The sequence below is a fragment of the Limanda limanda genome, chromosome 9 (assembly GCF_963576545.1).
Source record: "Limanda limanda chromosome 9, fLimLim1.1, whole genome shotgun sequence".
NCBI classification, from domain to species: domain Eukaryota; kingdom Metazoa; phylum Chordata; class Actinopteri; order Pleuronectiformes; family Pleuronectidae; genus Limanda; species Limanda limanda.
The window spans coordinates 6,204,860-6,217,115 of NC_083644.1; the positions used below are offsets into that span (position 1 = coordinate 6,204,860).

The 12,256-nt window shown below is 43.6% G+C and overlaps 1 protein-coding gene across 2 annotated transcripts in view; it reads right to left on the reverse strand.

Annotated features, from left to right (window-relative positions):
* LOC133010067 (disks large homolog 1-like) overlaps positions 1–12,256 on the reverse strand; it is a 104,159-nt gene that overhangs the window by 91,194 nt on the left and 709 nt on the right. The window contains exons 2-5 of one of the 2 annotated variants that reach the window (XM_061077484.1): positions 10,981–11,151; positions 8,664–9,485; positions 8,436–8,539; positions 1,224–1,232 (exon numbers count right to left, since the gene is read on the reverse strand). In XM_061077484.1, coding sequence (XP_060933467.1) covers positions 1,224–1,232; positions 8,436–8,539; positions 8,664–9,485; positions 10,981–11,151 — 1,106 coding nt within the window. The remainder of the gene's footprint in view (positions 1–1,223; positions 1,233–8,435; positions 8,540–8,663; positions 9,486–10,980; positions 11,152–12,256) is intronic. The other variant, XM_061077483.1, reaches the window with a different exon arrangement.

The window sequence follows — 12,256 nt, forward strand, 5'->3', positions numbered from 1 at the left end:
CCTTTTTCCACTTTTCTTTCGTTTCACTCTTCACCGAAATTCATTGGTATGTTAACAATAACTGCCGATAAGCATGATGTGAAATTGAAAATGTGCGCCGTGTTTTAGAATATATGTTATTTAGTTCCTGTCTGCCCAGACAATTACCTCTCTCTGTTTAGACCCATTCCTCAAAGACATTTATGCATCTCTGCCTCATGATGAACTAACTTTCCATGCTTCAACTCCACTCAAGGATTACCTCACATGGATTATGGACTCTCGACCCTAGTGTGCCCTGGAAACCGGGTCACGACCCACTTTTCAGACCAAAGGGGGATTGTTGGGGGTGAGGTCCTGAGTGACCATCAAACAATAGGTTGTAAATACTTGAGGCCTACAAGGCCCAGCTGAAACCAGTTCAACCAGTTTCAGTCTTAATTCACACCTTCTCTAGACAGCCTGGAGCCTCGCCTTGGTGGGGGAAGCATGTCCTGAACCCCCACTGTGCCCCCCCTCCAGCAGGGCCTGGTGGGGAGATGTTGCAGGCCGCTCTGCAAAAACCCAAATGAGACTCTGAAACGCCCACTGAGGTCGAATCCCCGCCCACTAAGGTCGGGACCCTGACATCTAATTGGCTGAGGGCAACACTGACCCTTGACCCCTCCTCCAGGGGGGCAGGTACCTCCCAGGTAGAACAAAACCCCTCTGCTCCCAGAAATCTCTCTCTTCACTCAGATGCCCAAGCAACAACAGAACCCCTCCGGGGTTCTACTAGTTAACTCGGTATTTTTAAGAGACTCTCTTTGTCCGTCTTTTTTCCACGCTGCTCAAGTTGTCTTCTGACCTCAAGAGGTCTAACCACACGACTCAGTAACTAAGGAGGCGATTAGACATCGAAACAGGAAGTGCCCCGCTGGACGGACTCACACACTTCCATAGACTTTACTTTTTCTTTTTTCCAACGATCTACAAACGGCTTCAAACCAGCCGTCCCCTGCAGAAGCGCGACGTTCATCCCGCTGAGGAGTAAGAGGCAATCCACTCCGTTCCTGTAAAACAGCACGATCTCCGCTGTTACAGAAGAAGACGAAGTTTCATTCCGTCAAGGCAGCACGAATAATTCGCTTCCTTTTCCGGTCCAGCGGCCGAGCCCGGAGCTCGCCTGAGAGGCCAAGACATTGTTCACTGGACTTCCGGGAGATTCGCGCCGAGGCGCAGGCAACCCACGAAATCACGGTCACAGTAAGAGGCTTATGTTGTCTGGGCAGATGTTAGTTTTGATACGTAGCATATTATTTAACATTTGATTGTATTTGTTGCGAGACCGCTGAGTCTCATTGTTTTAGCCGGCTACGACGAGCCGCTACTTCCGGTTCATTTCCGGGTTTTGTGTTAGTGCTTGAGGCCGCGAGGAAAGCCTCCAGCCACGCACTGTTAACGTCTGTGTGAGTCTGCAGTGATTTCACCGATCAGAACCTCGGCCCACAATGCTCGCTTGAGGGCTGAGGGGTGAATCACAGTTAACTCATCTCAGGCGTGTACTTTTAAGAGCTTCTTTGAACTCTCCTTACATGTTTTCTCATGTTTTCTCTCTCTCTCTCTCTCTCTCCTTCTAAACCGACCTATACACACTTCTGACCTGTATTTATAATACAGGTCATGTCACATAGTTAAATCTATGCTTAGAGAGGCTGAACACATCTGGAAACCATTCGGCCCCCAAAGCCAAGCAGAGATAAGAATTCTCTTTGTCTAAAATTTCCTTTGTGTAATTCATGTGACGACCACCAGTGTGCGCTCCGGCCACATGGTGTCATTAACATAGACTCCATCTTGAATAACGCAAGTTAACCCACCATTTTGAGTCTATTATTGCCACGCCTCCGCTCTCTCTCTCCTCCCATCCTGGCTCTAAATTCATAACGGCTCCGCCATCTTGTTTTGTAGTCAATCCGCCATTTTGAGAGTTTTTAGGCCTTGATTCCACGAATCATGATCGGCCTCCATCTTAGATGTGATGTCACTACGCGTCATCGCCACCCCCCCTTCTTTTTCTCTCTCTCGCACACACACACACACACACACACACACACACACACACACACATTGATAGACACAGACAGACACACACACACACAGAGACACATAGATGGACCAGAGGTTACATGCGTGTTCTAAATTGTGATAAGCTGCTGTTGTTATCTTTGAAATATGGGAGTTTGTTAAGATGATAAATCATTGAATAACATTATAACTTTATTTCCCCTTTTTAATAAATACTTTTGTAATTAAAGTATCTGTAGTCTGTGATTATTTGTGCATATGTATGTGATTGCAGCTGGATTATGATCGCCTGTGCTCGAACTTAGAAGCCTTCACTGTTAATTAAGTAATCGTTAATATTAAAATATTGACATTATTAATTTGACATTTATCATTATGAGACTGATAATTATAGCTTGACATCGTTGGTCCCTGGTAACCAGGGTGGTGCCCCCCTTTCTCAATTATTAATATAGATAGTATTATTCTTAAATTGATAATTTTATTGTTTTAGACTAATTATTTTCATTATTCTTGGTTGATAACCTTATCATTGTTAATTGACAGCTTGTACTTTCTAATTGATAATTCCTATTTTCTCATTAGTGGTTTTATTGTTATTTGATTACTGATCATCTTCAATTAATAATTTAATTATTTTTGATAGATAATTTTTATTATTTTAATAATCCTATTTCATGATTATTATTAATTAGCCAACGTCAAGTCTACTCCTATTGCACAACAATATGTCAGAACTAGACTCAGAATTTGTTGTGCATTAGAGCGACAATCATGTGCAGGTCCATCCCCCCCGACTAAATGAATCATGTGGGACCTGCTGCTCAAAACGTGAAACCGTGGATTTGCCCATTTAATCAGATCCAAACCAACATTTCATGGGTTCTCTCTCAACACCTCGTCCATCCATCCATCTCTATACCTGCTCATCCAGTGCAAGTTCACCCAAGCTCACTGTGTTCACGCTGCCTTGAAATGGTCCATGCATTTCTGAGCATTCACAAATCCACAATGCATGTGTTCATCTTTGCTGGCCTACTTTTAAACAAGTACTCTCTCCTGCCTTGAGACCCGTCAGTCGACCAGTGCATCGGTCCGTTACCTACGCAGCCAGCCAGTCAGTCACACAGCTCGTCTTTTGAAGTGTGTGTCCTCTCAACCCACTTTTCCTGTCTCTCTGGGTGTCACGTGCTGTTCGACCGAAAGCCGAGCAACAGATTGGCGTTCCCATCAGATTTGCTTGATTAGAGCACAGCCTGTTCTTCCAAAATAATGCCTTATACTCGGCTAAATAACAAATTACACTAAGTCACTTGCAAAATCAGAATCCGTTTTTATGATATGTAAAACTGATGCACCTCATCATTTACTAGGCGAGTCTTTTTCTGTAAAACAATTCATTTAAATGTGTCAGGGATGTCCCAAAGGACTGCAGGTCTTTAAAAAAAACATGCTATCTTAACCATATTAGAAAAGATCGTGCTCGTCTCATTCTAAGTCCAGCATGCCATTCACACCAGATTTCAACATACAAATTAGAAGGAGGATTATAATAACCAAATACATGTCACTAGGATGGACACTCCACTCTACAAGCATGACAGTTTTTTTCCTCTGCTCTGGTCTCTCGACCGTCTTCCTGCGTCTCACCTTGGTAGTGAGGATACAGATGCAGTCCATCCTCACCAGTCCGACCGGCAAACTTTCACCCAAACATCATCCAGCTGCAACTTTCCTCTTTCGCCACTCAGTCGCTTGTTGCTGTTGGCAACATCCCCCTGTCGGCTGTGTATATTTGTCTCCTCCTTCCTCTCATCGCTCAGCTTCTCCCTCCTCCCTTCCTCGCGTCCTCTCCACCTGTCCTCTCACCGGAGCAGCCAGAGAGGACTTCTCCATTGAATCACAGGCCGACTCGGAAACATGGCAGCTGGCCCGCTGCACCTCCACCCACCCTCTTGTTATCCAGATGCTGTCTTCGTTCTATGGCAGCTGGACGCCACATTTTGACCTCAAAGAGTGCATGGCTCGGGAATATGTAACCTCGCAGAACACACTCGGCACAAAAACAAAAAAACGGACAGGCCGACATGAAGAGGCAGGCGCAGAAACTCTATACACGCGGATGCTCAGGAAAACACTCACACAGACAGATGTGTATAAGCACACACAAGTGCATACTACGCACACTCCACTCTGCTGTTTTATCAGGTCAGTCAGTTTTTGGCAGGAGTGGGGGTTAGACTGAGTGAACAGTAACCACGATATAGCGATGGATGCTCTACTTTCAAATTGGACTGTGGGTTTTGGGGAAGTTAGAGCTCCATATGCCCCCTGAAGCTCCACGGAGATGGGATTACGCTCTCGCTCGGGATACTGGGCCTTTTTTTTTTTAAGATGCAAACCATCACTACGTTACTGTTGCGTTTGAAACGTTGCAAAAAAATGCACTCTAAAATTAGAGGATAGATTGGTTGGAAAGTTTGGTGGAATAGCAAATCCACGTCTCACGCACAAATCTCCTGAAAAGACACACACAAACATGTTGCATTGTATAGTAATTTTACGCCATCAACATATTCAAGTTTGTTTGTTATAATTTTTGTTTTAATAAATAAAACTGACAAAAAATGTACCCTTTATATATTTACAACAACAGAGTCCTTAAATAAACTTTTTTAAACCTGAAAATGTAAACTACATAGCAGAGTGGCCAGTGGCACTGGATAAAGCTACTGAAATCCAGCCAGAGTTGATGATGATTATTAGACATCATTTTCTGAAGCAAGCTGTAGTCAGAAGAGATGGGTTTGTTAACCCTGTGGCGGAAGATGTGTAGACACTTCATGCTGTCCTGATGTCAATGGGGAGCTCGTTCCACTAATTTGGGAGCCAGCATTGGGTGTAAAGTTTACCAAGTCCTGGATGTAGACTGGGCCCGATCCGTTCGCAGCACGGTACGCAAGTAGTGTCTTTAAGCGGTTGGGCAGCCACTGGTAACTGGTAACCAGTGGGGCTTGACTTAAATACAAACTGAACTGATGACAAACTAGAGACAGGCGGCACAGGACATACAGGTGAAACACATCAAGGCAGGAAGTAAAAAGAACAGAAACACGAGCGAGATCAGAATTTCAAAAATAAAGCATGAAACACAGAATGGAACACAAATCTAGACAAAGAATGAACACAAATCTGAAAACAAGGAAACACAGCTTAAAGTCAAATGACCAAATAGTCCATAATCAGAACAGTCCAATAAAAACTCTTTATCCAAGAGTGAAAGTCCAGAGTCCTAACAGACGTATTCTCCTGATGTCGTGCACGTATCTACATGATCGGGTTGTTGCAGCAATGTTGGCGGTAAGGGAGAGTTGGGATGTGAATGCTGAAAGTGTATGATTGTAAGTCGAGGCCACGGTAAAAGGGACGTGATGACGTCACCAGGTCAAGTCGTAACCCAAGTTTGTACGTACGAAGTCAATTCAAAAATTCCGATAAAAAGGGCCTGAGTCTTCTGCGAACAGATGTGAAGAACCTTGATGTGGAACTTTTGGGTTGTGTCAGGTGATCTCTAACAAGGGAGACAAATTGGTTTTCAAATTCAGTGTGAGGTGTTTTGAGGTACAACAGAAGTATTCTTGCAGAGCCCCACTTCTCACGCAGGTCCTCAAAAATGTCCATGTAAAGATTTTCATCAAATTGCCTCATATCAATATTGGCGTCTTTGACCTCAGCCCATGTTTTTTCAAAGAGTCGGTTAACGATGGGTTCCGTGTTTTCGGTCAAAGAACCCATTCCTTTCTTGTATATCTTCCTGATGATCTTCCCCACTAGCATTATAAGATATGCTTTTGTTTTATTCTCTACATCCTTGGCATGCTTGGAATACCACACAACCACTTTATCATCTGCACTCTGCACAGGTGTCTCCTCGACTACAGTGGCAACTGGGACCTGTGGTTTTTCCCCCAGCAGTAAGCCCATCAGAGCCTGTCTCACCTTGACACCTTGTGTCCTAGCCTGATTGTCAAGCCACCAACTCATCAGTCCGAGGCAACACTGCAGTTTCTTGCATGTGTCAACATACTTCTCCGCATTTGAGTCACTACTGCTGTTTTGGTCGAGGATATGAAATAGATGCAGTTGGAAACACGGATGTTTACCACAAACATTGCTCTTCAGATTCCAAAACACATTAGCATCATCTAAAGGTGCTTGTTCTTCATCAGTCAAAAATAGAAGCAGTTGGTTAACGCTGTCGTTCAGAGACAGTGTTGACTCGTGTCCTGCAACTTCCGAGTCCGTCTTGAATATGTTCCTCAGCTCTGCCACAATGTGGAATATTAATGCTCTGATAAACTGCGTAGCAAGAATAACCTGTATCTTGAAGAGAGCTATTTCCAAACTCGCGTCGCTCTTTTTTTGTGAGTCGTGCAAACAACGAAACCTTTCAGCAAATATCTCAGCAATTTCAAAAGCAGATTTTTGTATCTCCTGAGAAGATTCATTTTTCAGCAAAAATATCTCTGAGTCTGACAAATTGATCAGAAGTGGGGCTGTGTTGTTATCATCCTGCTTGCTAACTATTTCAGAAATTAACGAGGCAAATTTCTGCTCCAATGACAACACCACTTCAGCGGTTTCTGGTTCAACAGGTATGAGGATCTGGCTGTCGCCGGTATGTCCGTCGGTCGCCTCGCTTTGTCTCTGACTTGGCGGTGGATGTGTTTCCGTGAGGAAATTGAATTTAGATAACGTTTTGCAGGTATGGTCAATCATTTTTTTGAGTCTGAAGGGGGGTGTGACATATACAGCAGGCTGTCCACACCTCACGTCACTGAGAAGGGGAAATTTGAGAGTCGTCACCATCTCTTTAACGATCAAGTCCTTCAACAGGTACAAACTGTTGCACTGGAGAAGCTTCTCCTTACTCACGAACTTTGCAAAACTGTTGGTGACTAGGCTGCCCACAGTTGACTGAATATGCTCCTCTGTCATGACCACATTTTCGGAATTAGGATCCGTGGACACAGCACGTGGAGTGCATGTTATGATCTCCAGTAGCATCTCCGCTATCAGAGTTTTCGTGGCATAATCCGGTGCTCCGATTGTTATCAGCAGCCACTGCTCCCCTGTAATCCTTTCAATAAAGGACACCACCAGAGAACCGACAGAATCAAACTGGTCCATTGTAACAGTAGCTGTAGTAGTTGGTAGTTGATGAAACTGATTAACTCTGTTGTTTTCTGTAGCTCTGTTGATTTAACACAAATGCAATGGGTGGTGTAATGTGTGGGTATGTAAAGGATACGTTCTGAAAATATGAAAGGCACATTGAAGGGAAAGGCCTCTGATCAAAGATCAAAGGAACATAGGCAGATATCAAGGGAACCTACAGGAAAGAGGAGGAACAGGAAGTGCTCAACTTGTTTAATTGCATTTATCACATAGGGTAATAAAAGATACAGTAGATCGCGTTAATACACCTTGACATTGGTTGCCAACCGCCAATAAACCAAGAAGAGAAGAAGACAAGATGTCACCGAGCAAAGAAGAAGTCTTCTTCTCTGCCTGGTGACATCTTGTCATTTATGATATGGCCAAACATTATATCAAGATATGAAAAACTTCACGGACAGATCCAGTTTCATGAGCTCTTACTGCCGACTCTACAGAACAATAAAATGTTACCGGACTGAATGGATTCCCTTTTTCACATTATGTAATCCAATGTAAGCCAGTGTTTCATAAATTTTCTGTCCATCTAATTGTGCTCTCAGCAGCCACCTTAATGATAAACTGGTTCGAATAGAGACAGGTTGTTGGGAGCAAAATAAACACCTTTCCCAGACAACAAACTATTATTTCCATCTGAATTTTCCACCAATGAAAATGTATAAAACATGACAACGATTCTTCTGTGTTGGTGTGTTGTGCTTTCCATGTCTGTGGCGCAAGACAGTGAAAAAAACAACTTCTGGAGCTTAAACAAAATGACATTATCCTATTCAGCATGGTTAGGAAGATAGAAAAGATGTATCCAGCCCTATAGCTTGGACCAAAATGTCCCTCATTCAAACACAATCATGACAGCGTGTATATATCACATTGTCATGCAGATACTGCAGCACCACAGGGTTTCACAATTAATGTACTACCTGACAGCTGCCAGTATAATAAATCTGAATATGAAAAATCTGATGAAGTTGTCAAGCGCGCGTGAGAATGACCAAGAAATCCTCAACAAACAAGCTCTCCTCAGCACAAAAATCAGCACTCAGGACAGAAAAAGCTTTTTGTTGCGCATACAACTGAAGCAATCTGTACTCCACTCTGTCATTGACTGTTGGCACATTGCATGGAGGTGTAAACAACCAGAGATTTCCTACCTTGACGGGGGTCAGAGGGCTTGTCAGTGGGCTTGGCCTGGGGCCGGCTGGACCATGACTCGGGCTTGGGGAGTTGATTTGTACCGACCCTGGGCTGGTGGGGCAGGGAACACAGAGCAGAGAGGGTCTCAAGGTGAACTTTCAACAACAGATGTGTTAAACTGGACCAAACTTCTCCTAAACAACTGAAATGTATGCTCATGTTGCAAAAGGTTACACAAACATACCTCAGATGAGGTCCTTTAGTCAAAGGCCCAGGAGGAGCTGTGGGGCTGAGGTAGCTGAAGGCAAATTTCCCCAGGTTGGGGCTGGTTGGACTCGTGGTGGGAGTGACTTTGCCGAATCCCGGGTCCTTGCTGGTCGTGAGAGCTGCAGAGATGACAGCGACTCTGTTGTGACCTGGGCTGGTGCTGGGAGTGGTGCCAGTGGGGGTGAGTTTGTCCGGAGTGGTTGGAGACACAAGGCCCTGGATGGTGCTGGAGATGAGGGCTGAGACCGTCACCAGCTTGAGGTCAGGAGAGGCAGGAAGGTTTTGCGGATTCGCAGAGATGGTGGAGGTTTCTGAAGAGGCGCCAGAGTTGGTGGGAGTGAGAAGTCGCTTTGTTCCATTCAGTGATACTGCAGGAGGTGTTTTTATGGAGCCAGTGGGGGTTTCTGCTCCGTTCACTCCAGTAGCAGAGGGAGAAGAGGGTTGAGAAGTCTCTGCTGCTGAGGATACAGACGATCCAGACTGGACAGGAGGAAGAGGAGCACGGTATTTGGTTTTGGATGGCTGTGACTGAGGTGTACCCGAGGATGTTGGGGAATGTCCCGGTGTTCCAGGTACTGGAGGGGCAGGTTGATGTTTGATTGACCTAGGTTTGGGGGTTAAGGGTGATGGCTTGGTTGGTCCACTAGAAGCCGGGGGGCTAAGGGGAGCAGGAGAGGCCTGTGGCTGATCAGGGAGTTGTGCTGTCAGGTTAGAGGAGGCAGGGAGGCCTGGACCATCCGTCTGATCCACAGAACACTGGCTGTCTACAAGGATGGTCAACTCATAGTACTCCTGGATATCTGGAAGTAGAGAAAAAGACATAAGAACCACAAGGAGTGACTGATGGGTTCAGTAGATTCATAAATTAAGATATGACTAAATAACTGTGTAATATGTACAGATATATACAACAAATCACTTTTTTTTTTTTTTTTACATTATTCTGTGATTCAGATTTCAATCTTTTTCTGAGGGGACAGAAAAACCATGTCAAACACAGCTGATACACTAGTGGCCTCTAGTGGCAGCACAAGGATACTTCCACAACAGAATAGTGACCCAGGTTCCTCACTTCAAAAGAGGAACAGTTCATTCTGCTGTCGTTTACCTTTTCTTATCATTAATTACACTGAGAAACAGAGGTTCCCCATCCTCTTCCGTATAAACAGAAGTGACAGGTAATTCTACACTAGATCATACACATTGTTGTGGCCTCAGAAAAGTGTGTTGGTCAAAGAGATAAAGAAGCAAGGAAGAAATGAACAAGGACAGGGAATTATTCAGTTGGGGGATGTGAGTGAAATACACAGAGAATTTAACAATACAACACACAAATAGAAAAGGTTTCGAAGATGGAAATTATATTCTACAAAAGCAAACATCCATGGACGTAGACAATATTCAAATATATCACGTGTTATAATTCCTGTGGGTTCAGTCAATTCTCTTCAACACAAACAGAGAGTATGATCAATAATGAGAAAAAATATTTCAAAATAAAGAAAGAGCTGTTGCACAATATGATTTTGATACCAGGAGCCGCTCAGTTAAATGTCAAGGTTGTGTTCAAAACAGGAACTTAGTGTCATGTTCGGAAGAAAAACACACACACATACATGCATGCACACACACACACACACACACACACACACTAGCACACACACACACACACACAACAAAGACTTGTTAGTGTAACAGCTACAGGTGTGGGCGTGGTGCAAAGCAGGTGGGACCGGTGACTAAGAACCAGTTTGCTGTATTACACATTTCTGCAAAGACACAATAAGAACAACTTCAACACAACCAGAACTAACTAGTTTAACACAGGTTGTAAACTGTTGGGAGGAATTTATAAAATCTACATATGCACACACAGTAGCCTGAGTGAGAGGCTGTGTTACGCCTACTGTGTGTTCTGATCTCTCTTTACTGGTGAACGGCTGCAGACACCATGGAAGCGACTGGTTCTACTTACACTAGTGCTCTTGAAATGTAGAGAAACTGTAAAACGTGGTCTTATGTGAAAATGCACAAAAATGGTGCTTAAGTGTATTTAAAAGACATTTCATATGAAACATAAAATAGCCAAAGCTTGATTTAAAAGATTATAATACATTTTTAAAACAACAACTTCCATCCACACTGTTGGGAACATTCAACATTTCACCTAAAGAATCCATTCACCTCCTAAAGATGTTAAATCCAAGTATGTGAAGATCAACAGACAACACTGCTAAAAAGAAATGGTCCATAGAGATAAACAGTGACCGTCTGAGGATATAGACATGTTCTTACCGAGCAGAGCGCTGAAGAGCTGACTTTGGAAGACGCTGATGACTCTGTCCAGAGACTGCTGGAGCTGGTGGTCTTCCTCCCCGGGGGCCTCTTTGGTCTGATTCTGGTCCTGCTGCCTCTGCCCTAGTTTGACCCGGTACTGCTGCAGCAGCTCCAGCGCTCGCTGAGCATCTAAACACAACAGAAATACAAGTTCAATCAAAACCCAGGAACAGAAAAGGAAAGGCAACGTGCTCCGGGTCAGCAGAGTTTAGAACCTGTAAAATGTTTTAAATGTGTGATGTTGGGGATTATTAATCTGTGAGACCTCCCAGGGCCTTGAACACCACCTGTCTGTGAGTGGGTGTGGACACAGGTGTCAGAAGTCTGTCGCAGGGCTGTTCCTCTTCTCATTGTTAGCCCAGATTGTGTTTCCTTTTCTCATTCTGTCTACAGGGTTTTTGCACAAATGTTGAACTGCAAATGTAATGGTATTTAAAACTTAAAGGTGCACGAGTTGCCCAATAAATTCTCTTTATGTCACGTTAACAATAACAGTTCTTTTAGGGTAAACCCTGAGCACTGACCCGAGTTCATGCCCTCCTACTGTATTTGTCCTCACTGTAACTACCATAAAACTTTATCACCATGTATTTATTACCATAAAGGGCATAAGGGCAGAAGGGTTTATGGTGTGAAAGAAAGGTTGCAAAATGCATTCCAGGCAACATGGCACTCCACTGAACAGCTGATTAGAGTAAGGACTGACTCCTTCCATGTGTAGAACGAGTTGTAGCCTACTGGCAGTCAAATGTGTGTGGATTTAAATAATATTTACTTATCCGCTTTAACCACATTAATCATGGAGAACGTGTGTTCATATAGGAGGTGAACCATGCGGCTGCAGCAATATCTTGGATTTGGCATGTGACAAATAAAAATAATGTTTTGCTTCCTATACGTTAATATGGAAGCTCTTTTCTGCCAGTGAAGGGGAAAATGAGGAGCGATAGGTCAAAATCCTGAGATAATAATAATAAATCATGACATAGTCGCAAAATTATGAGAAAATAAGTCAGAACTATGAGCTGAAAAGTCAAAGTATGAGATACTGACTCCTAATTAGTTATTTCAAGATACTAACTCATTATTTTTGAGTTGTTGAGTGACACTTCCATACATTTCAATACAGACAGGCTGCTGCAACCCAGTAAAAGTGCTTCTTTAAAAAACCTTATAAGGGATATTTTCTGGATATTTTGTGAGACGAATTTACCCCAATGTCAGAGTCATTAGA